The sequence below is a fragment of the Syngnathus typhle genome, linkage group LG22, assembly GCF_033458585.1.
Source record: "Syngnathus typhle isolate RoL2023-S1 ecotype Sweden linkage group LG22, RoL_Styp_1.0, whole genome shotgun sequence".
Lineage (NCBI taxonomy): Eukaryota > Metazoa > Chordata > Actinopteri > Syngnathiformes > Syngnathidae > Syngnathus > Syngnathus typhle.
Genome location: NC_083759.1, coordinates 5699062 through 5719324, shown reverse-complemented (window position 1 = coordinate 5719324; position 20263 = coordinate 5699062). Strand labels below are relative to the sequence as shown.

The 20263-nt window shown below is 38.1% G+C and overlaps 4 protein-coding genes across 5 annotated transcripts; all 4 read right to left on the bottom strand.

The window, feature by feature from the left end:
- Nucleotides 1-176: 176 nt before the first annotated feature.
- gpr63 (G protein-coupled receptor 63) lies at nucleotides 177-3672 on the bottom strand. The gene is made up of 3 exons (XM_061270214.1): nucleotides 3530-3672; nucleotides 3383-3465; nucleotides 177-2733 (listed from the first exon to the last, which is right to left on the bottom strand). The coding sequence occupies exon 3, from the start codon at nucleotides 2573-2575 to the stop codon at nucleotides 1418-1420; it is 1158 nt and encodes a 385-aa protein (XP_061126198.1). The 5' UTR covers nucleotides 2576-2733; nucleotides 3383-3465; nucleotides 3530-3672; the 3' UTR covers nucleotides 177-1417.
- Nucleotides 3673-4092: 420 nt separating this feature from the next.
- Nucleotides 4093-5524, bottom strand: ndufaf4 (NADH:ubiquinone oxidoreductase complex assembly factor 4). Its single transcript, XM_061270417.1, has 3 exons — nucleotides 5348-5524; nucleotides 5163-5266; nucleotides 4093-4619 (listed from the first exon to the last, which is right to left on the bottom strand). The coding sequence occupies exons 1-3, from the start codon at nucleotides 5481-5483 to the stop codon at nucleotides 4314-4316; spliced, it is 546 nt and encodes a 181-aa protein (XP_061126401.1). The 5' UTR covers nucleotides 5484-5524; the 3' UTR covers nucleotides 4093-4313.
- Nucleotides 5525-6002: 478 nt separating this feature from the next.
- On the bottom strand, nucleotides 6003-13206 carry dse (dermatan sulfate epimerase). 2 transcript variants are annotated; one of them, XM_061270415.1, is made up of 6 exons: nucleotides 13045-13206; nucleotides 11281-11740; nucleotides 9835-10088; nucleotides 8650-8889; nucleotides 8355-8562; nucleotides 6003-8025 (listed from the first exon to the last, which is right to left on the bottom strand). In XM_061270415.1, the coding sequence occupies exons 2-6, from the start codon at nucleotides 11694-11696 to the stop codon at nucleotides 6279-6281; spliced, it is 2865 nt and encodes a 954-aa protein (XP_061126399.1). In that variant the 5' UTR covers nucleotides 11697-11740; nucleotides 13045-13206; the 3' UTR covers nucleotides 6003-6278. The 2 variants fall into 2 exon arrangements, with proteins under 2 accessions (XP_061126399.1, XP_061126400.1); XM_061270416.1 differs by lacking the exon at nucleotides 13045-13206 and having other exon boundaries at nucleotides 11285-11420.
- Nucleotides 13207-14041: 835 nt separating this feature from the next.
- Nucleotides 14042-20040, bottom strand: nt5dc1 (5'-nucleotidase domain containing 1). The gene is made up of 12 exons (XM_061270754.1): nucleotides 19681-20040; nucleotides 18500-18591; nucleotides 18033-18104; nucleotides 17791-17900; nucleotides 17584-17663; nucleotides 17433-17514; nucleotides 17143-17317; nucleotides 16956-17053; nucleotides 16303-16424; nucleotides 15811-15984; nucleotides 15565-15730; nucleotides 14042-15422 (listed from the first exon to the last, which is right to left on the bottom strand). The coding sequence occupies exons 1-12, from the start codon at nucleotides 19771-19773 to the stop codon at nucleotides 15310-15312; spliced, it is 1377 nt and encodes a 458-aa protein (XP_061126738.1). The 5' UTR covers nucleotides 19774-20040; the 3' UTR covers nucleotides 14042-15309.
- Nucleotides 20041-20263: the final 223 nt, after the last annotated feature.

Genomic DNA, 20263 nt, shown 5'->3' with positions numbered 1-20263 from the left:
TTTGTCAGTTTGTTCTGTAGCTTTTACTGTATATAATATGAGGTGCTCATACATTTATTTGGGTTGATAGTCATAATAGCCCTCCAAAAGAAGCTATGATTACAATGCGGCCCACGAAAAAAAAAAACTTTACACTGTAAGATGACAAAAGTGAACAACCGATTCTTGTAGGACAATTTACCAAGGTAGAAATGTACATTTCTTTATTACAATCAACAGTACAGTAATGTACAGTACAATTGCACAGTCTCACCATGAGATAGAGCAGCGTTCAGACTAAACAGGCACATCTAAAGGCAGTTAAAAAAAGAAAAGTGTGTAGGAGGTCCAAAGAGAGCCATAAAAACGGCAATATTCACCTTAGATAAAGTCTGTTCTATGCAGTTAAACTCAATGCTATTTGTTTCATGACACCAAACTTCAAAATGTAAGGCCAGTTCAAACCTAATAACAGCCTGCCTTCGTAATAAAATATCAAAAACAAAGTACAACACTTATTAAATGCATCACGCAATTCAATTAGAAGTACAGTGATCCCTCGGTACTTCGCGTTTCATTTATCGCGGCTTCACTATATCACAGATTTTTTTTTTTCCAAATTAAAAAAACATTAAAAAGTCAAAATAAAACTTCTAAACTGAGGAAACGTGTCTAACGTGTCTTACATTCATTTAGAAGTCCATTTTCGGATCTTAGCATGATCGCGAATTCGCATATTTCCGCTAACTCGTTAGCCTGCCCAGTGCTACGGGTGGTTTTTGGAACCAATTATCCGCGATAAACGAGGGATTACTGGATTTCATTTTACTGCAGTCTGAGGGTATAGGTTATTACATACAGTAACTGTAATAAGGCAAAAAACATGGCATGATTCCTGTCAGTGGTCATTCAACAAGCCAAAAGTTAATTGTGGAAGGGATACTCACTGGAACGTTCAAGTACTAAATGCTCGATGTGGAATAGGCCATCAACAAGAAATTTTGCAAATATGTCGTTTGTGTGGAAATAAAATAATAATTTCTAATCCCAATTCATTAACTACAGTTCACCACACTATTCACATACTATTTTGGCACCATAGTAAGCTGATTTTCAAACTTTAATCAGTTTGTCTCATCTTCCTGCAGCAAGCATCATCTACCATCACACTTGTAAAGTGCCTGTAAAAAAAAGTGTAGTTATTACACATGAACTTCCATTTATATAGCTATTCTCATTTTTCATTTATGGTTAATTTTGGATAAAATACACACACACACACAACTGGACAATAGTTAGCAACAAAACTCGACAACCACAAGGTGGCCAAATCATCAGCAGTAACTATTCGATAGTTCACGTTAGCTAGCTAGCTAGACTAAAGTGTGTTGTTTAGTGTGGATGTAGCTCAATTAACATTGATTTATGTGGGATTCTCTTATACCACAGTCCGATGTCCTTCGCAAACATAAACAGCGCTGGGTTGTATACGCCTCTTTGTGTTGCCCGGCAGCTGAGGAAGAAATTTGAAGTACTTTGGTATGAGATCAAGACAAGCATCCCGGAATTTTTTGATTCTCCAGTAGTAAATAATAGGATTGAGGGCTGATTTTAAGTAGCACAACCATAACATCCATGTGCTGACTTGAAAAAAACTGTCTTTGTTGTAGAAGTCATCATTGAACGTCGATACGAGACTGTAGGCCGTGAACGGTGCCCAGCACACTGTAAACGCGGAGAAGAGGATGAGGATGGTGGCAAAGGCACGTGTCTTAAAACTCACGTCGATGTTCATCTGAAAGGGTTTCTGCAGACTCAGCAAGCCCAGTTTGCTGGCTTGGCTCAGGCACGTACTGTCCGGGTGGCTGTGGATACGAGCTGTGTTGTGACGGATGGTGTTTAGAATTCCCATGAATGTATACAACATGACCATGAAGGGTATAAAGAAGAAGACTAGCATTAAAATTAATACATAAGCATGGTATTCTGGTTGAGTGCTATAGCCAAAAACACACTGAGGCGCCCTTGGGGGGATCTGTAGGCGAGGGGAACCAATAGCTAAAGGAAAGGAGAAAAAAAAAGCAACTCCCCATGTGACTAGTATAAGTACTTTGGCACTCTGTGGACTCAGCTTATCTTGCTTCTGGACAATAATGAGAAAGCGGTCTATGCTTATTATAAGCAGAACAGCCACTCCTTCCATTAAAAAAAGCCAAAAGAACATGGCTGAAATCCGACAGAAAACCTCCCCAAAAATCCAGTCAGTAGTCATGACGGTAACTAGCGTAAATGGCATGTTGAGAATGGCAAGCATCATATCTGCAAACGCAAGGCTCGCTAAGAGAAGGTTAATAGCCGAGCGCATGGATGATCTCTGGTAGACCATCAGGCACACCACCATGTTCCCCAATAGAGCAAACAGCAAAATCCCGACCATAACAAAGCAAAAGAAAACCTGCAAGGATAGACTAATGCCGTTAAGGATCTCTGGGGTCACGACTGTTGGTTTAGGATTTGGAGGCACCTCGGAGCCAAGGGAATTGTTCGCCATGAGGATGTTGTCTCTCAGCGTTGCGGAAAGCTTCAGGTGGCCCATAATGAGGCAGCAGAGACTGGCGTCCCCTGCCAGTAGAGGAGGAGGAGCAGCAGAGGTGTGAACTCGTCCTCAAGGGGAGCAGGCATCATCACTGGTGAGGACACACTATGGAGGTAAGTGGTCCAAGCTCATGACAACATGTCTTCATTGTTGCGACCCTACAACATACACAGAAATGCATACTTAACAAAAAGCAATTTCAGTTGAAAAAAAATCAGTTTTCATTTAGAACCAAAATCCTTTTAATATGTCGAAGTAGTCATAAGTAGAGATGTCCATGTAAATTTTGGTGCCGTTTTTTTTTGTACATTTTAAACCGACAATGATTTCCGATGGGGAAATTGTAATCGTTTCCTTCTGTGACGTAGTCAGCCCGATGCGCCAAATCAAGCAGTAGACAGAAGAGCGAGCAATGATAAGGGAATCCGTCGCAAAATAAGCACTACAAGGATAGATTTGATTTATTTATAATATAGATTTGATTTCTATGCTTGACACTAAACAGGCGCTCACCGCTTCGCACAATCAGCAATAGGTCCTTCCATTGTTTTGGATAGGAAAACGAACGGTCATTTTTGTCTTATAACTTCTTTTACACATTGACGAAACACCGTTTTCTTCTTTTATTCCAGCTGGTCTATCTAAATAAAAACATGTCACGTACCTAGAACAGAAGTTTCACGATTTAAGAGGTACCACTTCACGTTTTTTTTTTTTTTTTTTTTTGCGGGATCAAGAAAACAAAGTAATTAAATCAAAAGTGTGGGAACTAATTAAGCCTGCACATCTAAATGATCTTCCACTGACCTGATCAATTCTGCCATATCGAAGCCAAGGAAGAAACGTGCAAAGCGTCGGGGTTCTTCAGCAGCTCATCTTCCCACTCCCAGCTAACGAACAGTAGGCAGATGTTAAAACACCTAAACGATCATCCATCCCTTAAATGAACCGCACCGGTTTTGCCGAGACTTTACAGAAGACATCTCCGCGAGCCGTGGCAAAGCCTTTTTTTTGTTAAGGCCTCCGCAACTTCAATCGTCCATCCTCTTCACAAGCTTCAAGATCTGCTACCCAGAGGTTGCCTCCTCCTCTTCTTCTTCTTCTTGCACTACATGTATAATTCTTCTCTGTCGCCCTCCTTCTTTCTCTTACGCCTACTACGCTTCTTAATAAAATACAGTATATTAAAATGCTGAATCTATGGAATTGATCTTAAATGCGAACAGAGAATTTAACACAAACATGTCATAAAATGTGTCAGTCTTGGAAGGGCGCATCTTAATTTGAAAGGGAACATTAGAAGACTTTAATTGTCTTTCCCGTCTACATTACAACAGTTTTTAATATGTATTGGAATTAAATGGAGTTTCATTGAGTTTTCATTATTTTAAAAATACTTTTTTTGTGTGTTTTGTTACCGTCCCCTTAATTTCATTTTTGTGTAAAAAATAAAAATCAGTTAGTGAGCCATCTGAAAACAAAATCAAGTTTCACCATGTAACAATACCACACTATAGTTGAGTTATTCGACATCAGAGATTTATTTTTCTTTCATGTCAATGTGACTATTATAATTTTTTTTACACACTATTGCAATAGTACTTTGTTCAATTCATAACTTTTGTCTCACAAGACACATCTGATGTATAGACCAGGTAATCAAAATAATTCAAATAAATATTCAAGTTAAATGTTGAACACAAACTTGTTCCAAATCAATTTTGTTCACGATCCACTCCTATGAAGCCTTCAATTGTTTAACATTTGAAATCTGGGGTCGGATAATCTGAATCTGAAAGGGAACGAAAAACTCAAGCAAAGATTTAGTCTCTTTCAAATTCAGAGAATATTCTTCTGAAATTCTCTGTGATGTCCACGTTTGAGGCTGACTCTGATGGCTGCTAAGAGCCTTGAGAGCCTCCATGATGGTCAGTTTGCCGTGAGGAATGTTTTCCACATTTGCTAGGCTATGTGAATCGCCAGGAAGAGTGAACCTCATCGGACGGGTCTTTGCTTCTCCGTCCACAGACACTTCCTTTAATGACTGAAAACAGAAAGACAATGTGAATGAATGGACATATAGAAAATTATATAATCAAATGTTGCATGCATTTATCAACTGTATATACAGTGATCCCTCGCTACTTCACGTTTCGTTTATCGTGGCTTCACTACATCGCGTTTTCTTTTCCAAATTAAAAAACAATTTATAAGTCAAAGTAAAACTTCTAAATTGAGAAAACACCTGTCTAAGCTTTAGGACAATGTAGTATTGCTCCAAATGTTCGTTTACATTCCCTTAAAAGTCATTTTTTCCCTCTCGAATTAGCATATTTCCGCTAACTCGTTAGCCTGCCCAGTACTTCTTGTTGATGATCATACTTCGCGGATTTCACTTATTATGGGTGGTTTTTGGAACCAATTATCCGCGATAAACGAGGGATTACTGTATATCGACATTTTATATCGGTCATCAGTGATATTCACAATACAAAATTAGCTTTGTAGTTTAAGATGTATGAAAGTATTTTATGAAGGTCGAAAAGTTATCCAGCTTTTGCCAACACGTTCAAGTAATAGTACTGACCTTAACGGGACTTGCAGTTTCATCTTTCGACTCCACATACACCGACTTCAAATTTAACAATAATGGGTCGTTCTTCTGGTGGACAGCACCCGATGAAATCTCAGCTGACAACCAATGACACATTCTCAGTTTCACATGAACACAAAACACGACGACCTCAAACCAGTCAACCTCAGTACGCTTACCTTCACCTGGATCAGTAGTGGTCGGGTGAGTGAGCTTGTGCCTTGGTGCAGATCGGGGCTTTTCTTTTGAGATTTCTCGCACAACCCTGTTTTCTAAATTGAAATTTCGGAACATTCGGACGACCCGTGCGCCCATCTTACCCAACTGTCTTGTTCGGTCTTCACTAATGGACGGCAAACAATTTTGAAGGGTTTATTATCGCCATCTAGTGGATCGGAGGTTTTAGTCGCCTACGGGGATTCTCATATTGAATGAATAAATAAATAAACAAATGAATTAATGAACAAACAGACACATGGACGAATAAAAAGATAAATAACATGATAATATGCGACTCTAAAGGAAAAGTAGTTCTGATAATGGAGTGATGGATGCTATTTCATACACACTTGTTTTGAAACTTACAGGACTGTCTCAGAAAATTAGAATATTGTGATAAAGTTCTTTATTTTCTGTAATGCAATTAAAAAGAAACAAAAAATTAATAAAAGGCTTGCAATATTTCAGCTGATTTGTAATGAATCCAGTTTTTTTTAATTGCATTACAGAAAATAAAAAACTTGATCACAGTATTCTAATTTTCTGAGACAGTCCTGTATTTCACAAATCAGGAAAGGAGAAGGAGAGGGACAAGGCAGGCTGGAAGTCGTGGGATCAATTGTTTTATCTTTTTTTTTTATTATCTATGATTGTCAAAGTGATTTCTTTCCATGTCATTGTACTGAGTAGAATAATGGTGCCCTGAGGAGACGCTCTGCGTGGAAGTAACTTCACCTCGTTGACATCACTTTTGTTCTTTAGCCCACACACTTTCAGATTTTAGAATAGCCAATTATTAATCAATTCATAAATGATCCCCATTATCCTTCAAGTGAAGAAACATTTGACATATGTTGAACATCAGATTTAAAGCAGAACAATCACATGATGTTAACACTGTACTTGAGAGCAGGATGAGTAAAGGTACAGTAAGATCAAGCAGTCAATCATAAGGATGGTATAAAAACATCTCTGTGTGTAAATGCTTCGACCCCTGTGAAAGCGAGTCAATAAAATAGCTAGTAGAAAAAAGAAAGTGGCAGTGTTCAAGAGAAGAAACAATCTTATCGAAGAGGCCGTGCTAGAGGTGCGTTCACTTCCAGCTGTCACCGACATATGTACTTCTTTGAATTTTCGGCCTTTCACAAAGCCACCCTTTTTGTTTTTATGGCTGTCCGCATATTCTATGAAAGCTTGCGAGTCCGTATCTCCCTCTTCTGGACTGTCCTCATATACACGCTTAGATGTCCTCAGGCGTACTTTCTTTTCGCTTAACTCAATCTGTGTAAAAATGTCAGGTAGGGTCCCAGAAAGTTTCTCTCCGAGGTTCATTTTCTTTCCCATCTTATCCTTTCCCTGTTTTTTTGACAATGTGAACATCTTCTCAATGACCTCCTCCGTTTTCTTTTTATCAGAGAACCGGAGCAGGCGTTCTGCCGTCTTACGAAAGCTGTCGGTATTTAATACCTTTCCGAGAATGTGACGCTCCATCTGCTGAAAAACTGGCTTGACATGCTGGAGATTGTCCTCCATCATATTGACATATTCCTCAACCTCCATAGGTGAGCTTTCTGTTGGAGTAGATTTTTTCTCAAACACAATCTTCTTCTGGTCCATCATCACCATGGCAAAAATCGGCTTGCTGACAACTTCTCCGGTCAGTAGATAAACTGTATAAGTGTGATCCTTAGTGGTCAGGTGAATATCCACTCTCTGGTCATCACCACGTAGGTTGAAGTTGATGAGAGTCACATCGGGTCCAAAGAAAATGTAAGCTACTCGGGTGTGAGGATATCTTAACGGAATTGTGACGTTCACATAATTCGAGCCGTTATATGGATACCCTCGTGGATAAGCCCAGTATCCTACTATCCCTCTCTTACTGTGACCTGTGTCATCCATCCAGAACATTTTATATTTGTCTATTCCATGAGATATAAATGCTCCATAAATACCATCTTCTTTTATATCCTTGAATGGCAGTTCAGTATTGTGAAAGAACGTGCTCATAGCCCTGGATGGACTATCGGGTTCCAAATAGATATGGTCCACCAGAAGTAAAAGTTGTGGGTGAAGGAGGAGAATATTTCTTTGGAAGCTTCGGATTTTCAGGTCTGGATTATAAGCAGAATGTCCTTCCCCGCGAATGAAAACCATTCCTTGTTTCTCCATGGCTGCTTCTACTTTGCCATGAGCATCAGCAGCAGGCCCCATCTTGTATTTCAGCCATTTTGAGTCACAGGCTTCTGTTACCTGGCCAGCCCATGGCTTAAAACAACTTCCTGTGAGGGCTGGAGCAAATAATACTGCATTATTCAACAAAGTATATTTGGGTCCATACAGTGCCTCAGTGATAAATGGAAATCCATTGGGCACAAAGGTGAAGGTGTTCTGATCAGGGTGTTCATGGCCAGCATTGAAGTTCCTCCAACCTTTGATCCATTCTTTATATTTGTTCTGGTGAACAATATCAAAAATTGCACGTCCCCCCAGCTTCCCTGATTTGAAAGACAGAAAGGAGCGGTTTGTGCCAGTAGGTAAAGCACTGCCATAGGTCACCACACCCCAATCTTCAAAATAATGTAGCTGAGAAGTTCCAAAATCTGATGGAGGCCTCGGAATAAGGCCTGGGTCATACCTAAAAATAAAAATATAATAAATACAATTGAAAATGAGAGGTTAAAAAAAGATTTGAAATAAATAAATAATAATAATTAAGAAAAATACATATAAAAAAAGAATTATATATATACGTACGTATATATATATATATATATATATATATATATATATATATATATATATATATATATATATATATATATATATATATATATATATATATATATAATAACAAATTTTGAAATCAGAGACTAGTATTTGTTCAAATATTTAAAAAAAAAGAATAATAATTAAAATTGCTGGCAATATCTCTAAGTAAAGACACACACACATTCCAAAGCTCACCAGATAAATTCTGTGTGGAGAGTACACCATCGCTGGCCTTTGCCAACTTGTCCAATTCCGTCTGTCACTCTGTTTTGATGAATCACATTGGCCAGCCAGTTCCCACTTCCATTACGCATTACAAAACGGTCCAAGAAGACCAACTGACTTTCTGGTCCGTAAAACCAGTTGTAGTTGGAATCAGCAATGGCAACAGTTCTCTGAAATCCTAAAATAAAATAAAATAGAGATTAATGTGCATTATACAACAACACAGGTTGAAAACTAAGCAACAAAATGACGGTGTGGAAATTACCAGGAAGGATGGTCCTGTATAGGAAATTAAAATGTTTCAGAAGCCAAGGGTGATCAAAGTGGCTAATGGAAAAGTGTCGCTGCACCAGAAACATGTACTGGAACAGAGAGCGCGTTGTATAGGTCCCATAGGCCACTCCCTCATACAGGGATCCGTCTGTGACATCATGAAGAAGAACCATAGATTTCTCCATGATGGACAGGACCTGCTTTGTCCACAGGTAAGCCTCCTGTAGATAACCTTGAAAACAAAAAGCTATTTGAAAAAAAGCTATTTGAACAAAATGCTTTTGGAGTCTAACAGTAAACTGTGAATTTCCCCTTCTATTGGGTCTTGCATGTATATCGACACAGTGTTATATTTGCTTTGCTTTTCGGCAGTATTTCTTTTCTGTAAATATTAAACTAGACAAGACAGGTCCAAGCTTTTAGAGTTATGATAACCTTTGAAATCCCAGAGAAGTACTTTTCCTGTTATTTTTCCAACTACATTAAATATGTGTGAGAATAAGAATTTGCAGAACGTTTCATATATATATATATGTATAAAACTAATTTTGAAATCAGAGAATAGTAACTGTTCAAATATTTATAAAAACAAATAATAATTAAAATTACTGGCAATATGTCTGTTTTTTTTTTTTAAAGTAAAGACAATTTTGAATTCTAGTATTGACACAAAGTGGATGCACAATTTGTCTTTGCGGGCCATATAAAATGATGTGGCGGGCCGTATCTGCCCCCCGAGCCTTGTGTTTGACACCAATGAATTAGGCGTAGTAAGGTCAGGTTTTTTTTGCCACTATGAAATCCTGTATGACACAGGTGTCAAATTCAAGGCCCGGGGGCCAGATACGGCCCGCCACATCATTTTATGTGGCCCGCGAAAACAAATTGTGCATCAAATCCGTGTCATTACTAGAATTGCAAAGTGTCTTCACTTTTAATAATATATATATATTTTTAAATATTTGACCAGTTTTTACTCGTCTGATTTGAAAATGAGTTATTTGCCAGTTAGTTTTGTAGCTTTTACTGTATATAATATGAGGTGCTCATACATTTATTTGCGTTGACAGTCATAATGGCCCTCCTAAAGAAGCTATGACTACAATGTGGCCCGCCCAAAAAACAAGTTTGACACCCCTGCTGTATGCTAAAGAGACATAAACACATTCTTACTAACCTTGAGTCATATAAACCAGGCTTCCTGTGAGCAAAGCCACACAATTAGTTGGCTGATGATTGTGTAGGTATTGAAATCCCCAACCACGGCTATAGGATTTCTCATACATAAGATGAGATATCTTGCCGATCACCTGGAGGAATCGCTCCTGCTGATCCTTGTTGAAGTATTCAAACAGGAAGTCATAAGCTGTGGCAAACCCAACCAAGGAGTGTGCCACAGGAACTTCATCCCATGGGGCGTCTTTTACCAACCTGCAGGACAAAAGAGATTTTTTTTTTCATCAACACAGCAATCAATCACTTTGTTAAGGAGTAGTTGTGAAATCCATTATACTGCAAGAGACTATTCATAATCACATGATTCACATCTGTAAGTTTCATTTCCTATCATTGCTGGAAAGAGGCTTTTGCAAACAGCTGTGAAACACATTTCCATTTTTTGTGTCAATACTAAAATTGCAAATTGTCTTCACTTTTTAAAACTACAGGTATTGCTTGCAATTTCTATTACTATTTATCACAGTTTTCCCTGTAGCTTATACTGTATATAATATTAGATGTTGACAGTCATAATAGCCCTCTGAAGAAAACTATGCAGCCCGCGACAAAAATGACGTAAATTGTTTTGAGACAAATTTGAACAAAACCTTTAACATAGTTATTTTTCGACGTTTCATTGTGTTTGTACTGCCCCCCCGAACACATCTGTTCACTATCTGCCTTATACGGCTCGATTGACTAACCCAACAGCACATCTGAATAACATTCGGAGTTTCCCAACACAATGTTTTTGCCGTATCAGATTCAGACAGGGACACGCTGTCAGAACACAGTGTGGCTATCAATGGGTGTGTGAATAGACTTTGTGAAGTGCTTTGAATACAGTGATGTTGATAAAAGCACTCCATTTACCATTCATACGCTGTGTAATAAATAAATGACTAAAACACAGGTGTCAAAGTCAAGGCCCGGGGGCCAGATACGGCCCGCCACGTCATCTTAGGTGACCCGCGAAGACAAATTGTGTATCAAATTCATGTTAATTCCAAAATTTCAAATTGTTTTCATTTTTAAAAACTAGCGATATTGTTAGCAATTTTTTATTAGCATTCATTATTTTAAATAATTTAGATTTTTTTTAATATTTGATTTCAATTTTTCATTTCGAAATATTTGAACCGTTTTTATTAGTGTCTGTTTTGAAAACTACTTATTCATCAGTTTGTTGTGTAGCCTATACTATATATACAATATGAGACGTTCATACATTTATTTGGGTTGACACTTTTAATGGCCCTTTGAAGCAAACTATGACGCAGCCCGCGACAAAAATAAATTTGACACCCCTGGATTAAAAGCATAATACACTGACACACCCCCCAAAAAAAAAAAAGAAAACCCACAAATCCAATAAATTAAATAAATAAAGATGATGAAAATGTACCAACTAGGCTGAGCTGCCATCCTCTCCATGTAGTCTTTGACAAGATCCAGTGCTCCAGCTCTGTGTGGGTACAGCAAGCAGAACATGGACAGCACACCCAGATTGTTTCCATAAACCTCATTCCATCGGGCACTGAATTCTACCGGGCTCCAAGGGGGCAGGTACTCTTCTGGGTGTTCAAGCATGGTTTCCCCAGCTTGGCGGATTCTTCTAGCCATCTCCCTATGAGTGCTTCCGGCTGCCATCTGAAGCTCTTCTATGTCTGCCCGATCGAAATACAGCATCGGGTGGCCATTGTAGTTGCCTCCCATGAAGGGGATTCCACCACTTGGGTCCGTTGCAGTCGGAGGGAGCCTGAGCAGCAGCAGCAGACTTAAGAGGAAGACTGTCGGGGCCCCACGAGTGTGGGTTCTCATGGTCTCATCAGAGAGGGGGCTGCGACATTGCCAAAGGAGTTTAGCTGAGAGAGGAAAAAGATTGGAAGAAGTCATACTCTGCACAAAAAAAAAAAGCCCCACATTCTCAGAATAATAAGACACAGCTGTTGACAACTAACCCTTTCCAACAGAAATAACCCATTATCCAGCAGAAAACTTGCCACGAACCGGCCCGGCCGTCTGTGGATGTGGTGTTCCCCCAAATCGATTGTCATATTCATCGTAAGACAAATATTGATCAATCAAACTAGACGAGAGGTATGACCAGATAAGTCTGAAGTGCAGCAGAAGCAAACTGCTGTGCTTCACAGAATTATTAGTCAGCCCTCTGTTTTCAAGTGAGTAAATTCCATGAGCTTAGCAGAGCTCTTGGCAATAGCCAGCTGGAAAACCAGAAAACTGAAAAACAATTTTCTAATGCCTAGATGTATTCTGTCCCTTAGTTTTTCCATCACATATTATAAGTTGAGCTATTTAAAAACAACAATATAGTTAAATAAATTGTGTGTGCTGGACCTACACACAATTTAGAGTGCTCAGTTCAACTACCATGCATGTTTTTGGAATGTTAAGAGAGTACCTGGAGAAAATCCACGCAGGCACTAGGAAAACATACAAATTGCATACAGGAAGCCCGCAATCCAATCCATGACCTCTGCACTGTGAGGCAGTGATTCATCACGCCGCCCAGACTAACAGTGATGTGCAAATAAAATATTTCAAATAATTCATGATTTTAAAATGTAAAAAAATAAAATTTTACCCCACAACCTAACATATTTTTAATATAAAAAAAGAATAAAACATATTGCATACAAACATTTAATTAAACAGTGAGTTGTTTTGGCATAAATAGAAACTGTAAGGATAAGCAGTTCATAAAATTGATGAGTGGCTGAATAATAATAATTAATTATACGTATAATAAAACAAACATCTACATTCACTTAAAACCATTTTGAATAATTATTACTAGGCTATAATTATTAGTCATAACAAAACTTTATTTTTGCAGTTTTATCTTAGCAGTTGAAAGTATAATGGCGACAACGAATTGATCTATTCCGTTTTTACAATGTAATATTAATATACTGATGTCCAATGCACATATGGAAGTGGGATAGTTCGTTTCGACCCGGGGGGCCCATTTTGTACGTTTGCAAGAAAACTTAACAATCGATATAGTTGATTTTAAAGTCCTCCGTGGAAAACTGGAATGAACGCCAGCACGTCTCTCTAATGGCAATAATATCCCAAACGATCATACAAAAGTAGCCTTGTTCCTCCAAATTAAAGCTCTGAAGGAATGCGTTTGCGTTCACCTTACCTGTCGGAGGAAATGTTCATCAAGTTTATTCTTGTCATTTCAAATCATTTCATCCAGCGATGTCAAGGTGAAGAAGGAGGTTTATGGACTAAGAGCAGTACAAAGGAATGTAAGGGCGAGGAAGGAACAAAATGCTTCTAAGTGTAGTTGAAAAAAAAAGGGGGCGGGGGAAGGGGGAGACCTTCGGTTCTCCAGCGCCCCCCGACCCAGCGGATACAAACTCTTGTACTGATTCAAAATGTCTGACGTGGTGGCGGTTTCAGAAAAGGTTTTGAGAATGTGGATCTAAATCCATTATGTTTACCTGAGTATTACACCTTATGCAACAGGTGTCAAAGTCAAGGCCCGGGGGGACAGATACGGCCCGCTACGTCATCTTAGGTGGCCCGCAAAGACAAATAGTGTATCAAATTCATGTCAATTCAAAAATTTCAAAATGTTTTCACTTAAAAAAAAAAAAAAAAGAGATATTGTTACTAATTTCTTATTACCATTCATTATTTTAAATAATTTTGATTTTTAAATATTTGATTTCAATTTTTCATTTCAAAATATTTGAACTGTTTTTATTAGTCTCTGTTTTGACAACTGGTTATTCATCAATTTGTTGTGTAGCCTATACTATATGAGACGTTCATACATTTGTTTTAATTTTAATGGTCCTTTTAAGCAAACCTCGACTATGATGCGGCCCGCGACAAAAACAAGTTTGACACCCTTGCCTTATGCAATGGAATTAAGTACGAACATGAAGGCAGATGTCATTCACACTTATTTAACTGCGAGCCACCCGCGAAAAACGAAGACCTGTAAAGTAGAACTTCGACTACCAACTATTAAAAGTAATTGATGAAAAAAAATGTTGCACTAGATACAACTAATGCGTAGAAATACAGTAGCTCACATGATACACACCTATTATACAAAGATAACAATATAATATAATAATATAATATAGTGTAATATAATGGGCAGGATACAGCAAATAATATTTCTTTTTTAATTCAATACCTTTTATTGAAACACCATTGTACATCCTTTTAATGACACTTTATGACCTTAAGATTTACATCCACAAAACTTTCAAAGGCAACAGACTTACACCTCATTTTGAGAATTTACGAAAAATTCACACACCGTAACATTACTTTTAAGAATACTCAAAAATAAGAGCGATGGCACAAAACAAAGCACTTGCAAACACCCTGTGCTGTGCGTAAGGGAACACGTCATTGAGGTATTCACATCTGGGTGTATTACCATTTAATACAGACATTTATAATCGTTAAAATAACCTAACAGAAGAAATTAAAAGAATTCTCCTATTTAATACACAACATTTTTCACAACTAATTAGGCTACTTCATACATACAGTGGTTCCTTGACATATTTTTCGAGATACGAGCCAGTTAGGCCAATTATTTGCAAGCTCTGATGTGTGTGTTTGTAGGTCTAATGACAGTTCATACAATAAATATTGCTCCCTAGAGTCCGCTACCGAAATGCTAACACAAAATGCCCAAGACAGACTACCAAAACTAGCATCGATGTAGTTGGAAAGCCTTAAAACAATTTGAACACAAATAATGGAGCAACACATGCAGATGGAAATTCAACAATACTCACACGCTTACATTCTTTATGCCCCTGCAAAAAAAAAAACATCAATAACACTGCACCTTAAACCTGATTCACACGGCTAGATAGAAATTATCGTCCGTCTTCCCTAACTTTGGACGAGAGACCCCACACAAAATGAAAAAAGGTCACGGGTATCACAGTTCTGAATGTACCGTAAACAACAAGAAGCAAAACATCAGACTCGAACCAATTTCATTCATGAATATCCTCACGCCGGACAAAAGATGTCAGTGTAAACAAACATGGCGGACAAAGAAGCAACAATTTCTGATTTGTTTTTAGCAGACTTATTACTCGACGGTGAAAGACTATTTGATATATGATTTGCATTACAAAGTGGAAAACTAAACTCGTAAGTCAAGGTACCACAGTACTCAGACACACATCCATACTATGTTGTCATCTCACATGTATACTAAACCACAAAACAATATCCAAAGACAGGCCTGATTACAGATAGTGTATCTGACATTACATTCAACGAGTTTTCTGAACGATTCAGTAATGAGGCTAAGTTGTGCTCTCCAAATGATTTGCGGTTGAATGGGGGAAACGTCAGGTTGGCGTGGAGGCACAGACCACAGGGAGAAAGAAAGGATAAGTCTTTTTGTTATACTTGCTTTTCAGGTGAGACTTTTGCATCTCTTTAGCAATGAATCGGGGGGCCTCGGGAAGTATCCGTTTGTGCATGGCTTATCGGGAGAAAACCTGGGAAACTTGTAATCCAAAGGGAGATCTATGAAGAAGAAATACATTTGAAAATATCATCATATGTGCAGGCTACCGCGGGCCGCATAAAATGATATGACGGGTCCCCCGGGCCTCATGTTTGACACCGATTACGGTTTGTGGCTTTTCTTTTTTTTGCCGGGACCTACTTGCTATGTGCTCAACGCTCGGGATGGCCATCGTGCTGTATTTGTGAATACAGTGGCAGCACCAGGTCAATTTCTGGATCTCCTCATCCTCGCCACCACTTCTATGTACATCAACAAAGTAGGAACCCCACTGGTTGGACTTTGTAGAAGGTGACTTCATGCTTTCCTGTTGAGACACAATGCAAAGCGTCTTCCATTTTTCAATTGATTGAACTCTTCATTTCCAGACAATGACATGAACCGTACCTCAAACTTGCCCTTTTTCTCCTGTGGCTCTACCTGAGCCTCATTTGATTTTGCTGCATCACTTTTGGGCACACCCTCCCCCTCCATTTCCTCCACAATCATCACTGTTTCCCACTTTCCAAAGCTGCTGGCAGGGAACATATCCGACCTCATGCTATCTCCAAAATACACAACCTACAAGGTGAGCAAAAAAAAAAAAAGGTAACATGAAAGAACATTTGCCTTCAGAAAGTGATTAGAGGCACACGACGGCTAGTCAAAAAAAATGACCAGTTTGCACTCTGCCAAAGAGATAACAAACAAGTCCAAACACGTCACATTCCAATTTCCTAAATTGAGCTGCAGGCAATACTCACTGATTTAAATGTGTATGTCAAAACTCAAATTCACTTTTAGTAACTTCAACTCAACATCCAAAATAGTTTTGAACACATTGTTGTGAACATCACCATTAAAAACCACTTTCTGCAATATGCAAGGTGGAGTGAATACCTTGGGCTCTGCTTTTCCTGTCATGGTTTTAAGCAGTTCATGGAGGTGCATCCAGTTGCCTTGGGAGTACCAACCAGGTTTGTCCAATGATGGCATATCTTCACTTTCCTCGACATCATTCACTGGAATAGAAGAAGGAATTAATCCACATATATAAAAAAAAAAATAGACAAAACAATAAATAATCAAATTGTGTATGTGTGCGCGTCTGTGTGTATTTATATACCGTATTTTCCGGACTATAAGGTGCACCTTCAATAATTGGCCCATTTTAAAACGTCCTTATATAAGGCGCACCGGACTATAAGGCGCACCATTAATGCATCATGTCAGATTTTTAATCCAAATCAAATCATTCTGCATTTTATCTTTTTTATTTCAACTTCAGACGCAACAAATTACTTTATAATCACAAAATAATGATCCATAGTCTTTTCGATTCATGATTCATAGTCTTCAGCAGGCCACTTATGATTAATTTCATGAAACAATGCTTCGGGCCAGTTTAAATTTCGGAATTTGGTCCATATATAAGGCGCACCGGACTATAAGGCGCACTGTCGGCTTTTGAGAAAATGTTACTTTTTTCGGTGCGCCTTACAGTCCGGAAAATACGGTATTCATTTATTTGGTGACTGTGTGACAGTGCTCACCAAGATTTTTGAAGGACCTCTGTTGTGGTTTTAAGGAGAAGAAACCAGGCTTGAGGGCATTTGTGATGATGATATCAAAAAGCTCTTCAAAGTCCTTCCTGCAACATGAAAGAAACAACAGTGAGTGGTAGAATGCATGTTTTCTGTTGAAGTGGGGATCTTTGAATGTTTATGAGAGAAGCCATACCCAAGGATGTGTTCACAGATAAGCCTGCAGTAGTCACTGTGGGAGCTTGTAATAAGTAGGAGGACTTTCCCTGCATTCTTCATGCTGCTGAGCCAAGTCTTTACAGACTCGGAACAAGTCTGCAAATAACGGCCAGGGTCCCTCTTAACATTGGGGAAATAAGTCCCTGCATCCTCTGAAAAGACAACGAGAAATAAATACGATACCAAGTTTGCTTGTCTTGAAAAACAGTAGAAATAAATACCTCTAATAATATAAAAAAATATGTTGAGTTAGAATAAATGCCATACCTCGAAATGCCGATGTGTTGTAATTGTAGTCAATGGCAGCTACCATGTCTTTCCAAAAGTCGGAATTCACCTCATTACCCCGCTGTTCACAAAATATAAATATGTTATATTTTTCCCCTACATACAGTACACAGTTTTAATGAAATATTACCTTGTGCAACATGTCCACAATTCTTCCACAGAGGAGGGCACCAGGTAGATCAAAGTAGTTGTCGTATAAATAGTATTTAGCTGCATAATCCAAAATAGAGTAGTTGTGAATTAATAAAACTAAAAACAATAACGTGAAATATAACAAATAAGGCCAATTTAACTAAACAGATTATGCAACACAACAAGTAAAGTCGTGGAAAATTACCAGATCTTGCAAAAGAGGTATTGAGGCTGTTAAAGTGCTTCCACTCCCTTTTTGGACCATAATGTTTAATGATCTCTTCTGTGCTCAGGTCAGTTGTTCCATGTGTTGCTCTAATCAAGGAAAGCATTGCAGGACAGTCTTTTGGTAACAATGTTAAGAGTCGTTTTAAAGAACTAGCCTGTAAAGGTCTAACAGAAATGATGAGATATTTTTGGAAGTGGTTTCATTGCGTAAAAGCATACCTCAATACTGTTCCATCTTCAGAAAGCTTCACTAAGTTTCCATCTTCAAGGTCTACCACAAGGCCCTTAAAACTGGACACAAAATGAACCATTAAATGCCCATTCAAATAAAATTATAAAAATGTTTGTTTACATTTGGAAAATTGGAACACAAAACATAAATAACTCATTCATAGCTATTATTAATTATTATTTGTAGAACAGCAAAAGAACAAAAAGTAGTAATGAGAACTACGCAAACAGTAGTGCTGGGTGAGTACCAAAAAAATAAATAAAAATTATGATTAATCAGATAACAACGAAAACTCAATTTCAAGTATAATGTGACAGAACAAACAGAAAATTAATTATCAAAAAAGTAACAATATGTTCAACGTTGACAACTGTTGACACACTTACTCAACTTTTATTTAAGATGTTTATCCAGGTTCCAAATTAAATTTTTGTCACTTCTCCATCTAACTTACCAAAAATCCCAAGTAGCAGGCGTTAGGTTTAATAGGTCCTTATCGTAGCCTTTATGTTCCACCAGATACCTGGCAAAGCTCTCGTAGATCAGCTGCAAAAACAGATAAATTATCACATTACTCAGAAGCAATATACCGTTTTTTTCCATGTATAATGCGCAAAATTTAGCTAATTTATTGTCCTAAAATCTGGGGTGCGCATTATACATGGGTACAAAAAAAAAATTCTCCATTTTTTTTTTTTTTTTAAATCCGGATATCATACGGAGGCCGCCATTACAGATGTGCTTTCTTCTCTGCTGTTCACTTCAAACACACTCCATACGAACACAATGCTCTCGTATCAGACGCTTGCTAGATCACCTGCTCGTTTGCTGTCACAATGTACCCTACACAAATCCGAAACATTTCTTCGCTATTGAGTATGCTAGCGCATGCGCAGTGATACTGACCGGCAGAACATCCGGTTGTTCCCAAAGATGAACTTTTTTCTGAAATAATTTTACGTTGACGGACTTAAGTAGGAGTCAAAATCTGGGTGCGTATTATACATGGGTACAGGCTTTTTTCCAGCATCAACATGCCATATTTAGGGTGCGTATTATACATGAGGGCGCATTATACACGGAAGAAAACGGTATATATATACACTATTCTACACTGACAAAAGCAGTATACTGACGACTTAACATTGTAGCAGTGTTAAGTTCTATCAGTGTTAAGTGCTAAAATGATATCCTTAAATTCAATATTTTCAAAATTGTGAAGAATGGCCTCATTTTGAGAGCGACTGTCACGACACACACACACACACACACACACACACACACAAACACCAGTGCAGGAAAATCTCTTACACAAATAGCGACACAGCAAATACACTATCTAGACATAAAATCAAACGTAAAAAAATGTCATTTATTTTACCGTTGAATTAATGTACGTGTTCCGAATTAATTGTGTCCACACTTTTTTTTTCATTTTCAAAATTGTCGATAGAAATCAGGACGTGCCATTTGTAGGCTGCAAATACATTCAAACTTTAACCACATCCAAAGCACTTGCATTATGCATACATATTATAGTTACTCATCAAACGCGTTCACTGCAATGGAGAGCTTATCCACAACGATGTGCGGCGTCATGTAATGCAGCTCGGAGCATGCGTTTACCATACTCACCTTGGAGGTCTCCTTCAGATGATAGCGACAGAGAGTATGGTCTAAGTCAAAACCAATAACATCACTATCCAGCAAACTGAAAAATTCTGTCATCGTAGCTGAAGCTGTAAAACGTTCAGGAAATGTGCAGAATCAGTCACAATGAAAACCGTGACACACAATAAGATGACTCAAGTGTCACCACTGACGGTGAAATGATCTTAAATGGTCTTAAAGCTGACTAAACTGCTAAAGTCATCAGTAAAGCAGCATCGGCTGGTTTACTACATTCAATATGATATTCTTTCTATTTCATAACCTTTAGTGTGAATAGCACATATGCAGGCGCCTGCGTCTTCTTCGTCTTTGGAGAGATACGGCGGGTTGGTATGTATTAAACAGCAATACTGCCACCTTGTGGTTACAGATGGAACAACGGGGGGGAAAAAGTATTGAGCAAAATCTCCCATTTAAAATAATGTGTAGAGTAAAACGGCTTTTTTTTTTTAACATATTTAATCAACATTCATAAAGCATGTCCACAGTGTCCATATGTTTTCCTTCATTGTAATATGCTCATAAAAAATATTTTTCGTATTTTTAG

Coding starts and splice junctions, on each gene's coding strand:
- gpr63 (XM_061270214.1), bottom strand. CDS start 2,575: ATGGGCCACCTGAAGCTTTCCGCAACGCTGAGAGACAACATCCTCATG.
- dse (XM_061270415.1), bottom strand. CDS start 11,696: ATGAGAACCCACACTCGTGGGGCCCCGACAGTCTTCCTCTTAAGTCTG. Junction 10,089..11,280: donor ATGGCAGCTCAGCCTAGTTG/GTACATTTTCAT, acceptor TTTGTCCTGCAG/GTTGGTAAAAGACGCCCCAT. Junction 8,026..8,354: donor CTCCACACAGAATTTATCTG/GTGAGCTTTGGA, acceptor TTTTATTTTTAG/GTATGACCCAGGCCTTATTC.
- ndufaf4 (XM_061270417.1), bottom strand. CDS start 5,483: ATGGGCGCACGGGTCGTCCGAATGTTCCGAAATTTCAATTTAGAAAAC. Junction 5,267..5,347: donor CACTACTGATCCAGGTGAAG/GTAAGCGTACTG, acceptor ATTGGTTGTCAG/CTGAGATTTCATCGGGTGCT. Junction 4,620..5,162: donor AAACTGCAAGTCCCGTTAAG/GTCAGTACTATT, acceptor TTCTGTTTTCAG/TCATTAAAGGAAGTGTCTGT.
- nt5dc1 (XM_061270754.1), bottom strand. CDS start 19,773: ATGACAGAATTTTTCAGTTTGCTGGATAGTGATGTTATTGGTTTTGAC. Junction 17,664..17,790: donor TACCTCTTTTGCAAGATCTG/GTAATTTTCCAC, acceptor TGGATTATGCAG/CTAAATACTATTTATACGAC. Junction 16,425..16,955: donor GAGGTCCTTCAAAAATCTTG/GTGAGCACTGTC, acceptor CTTCTATTCCAG/TGAATGATGTCGAGGAAAGT.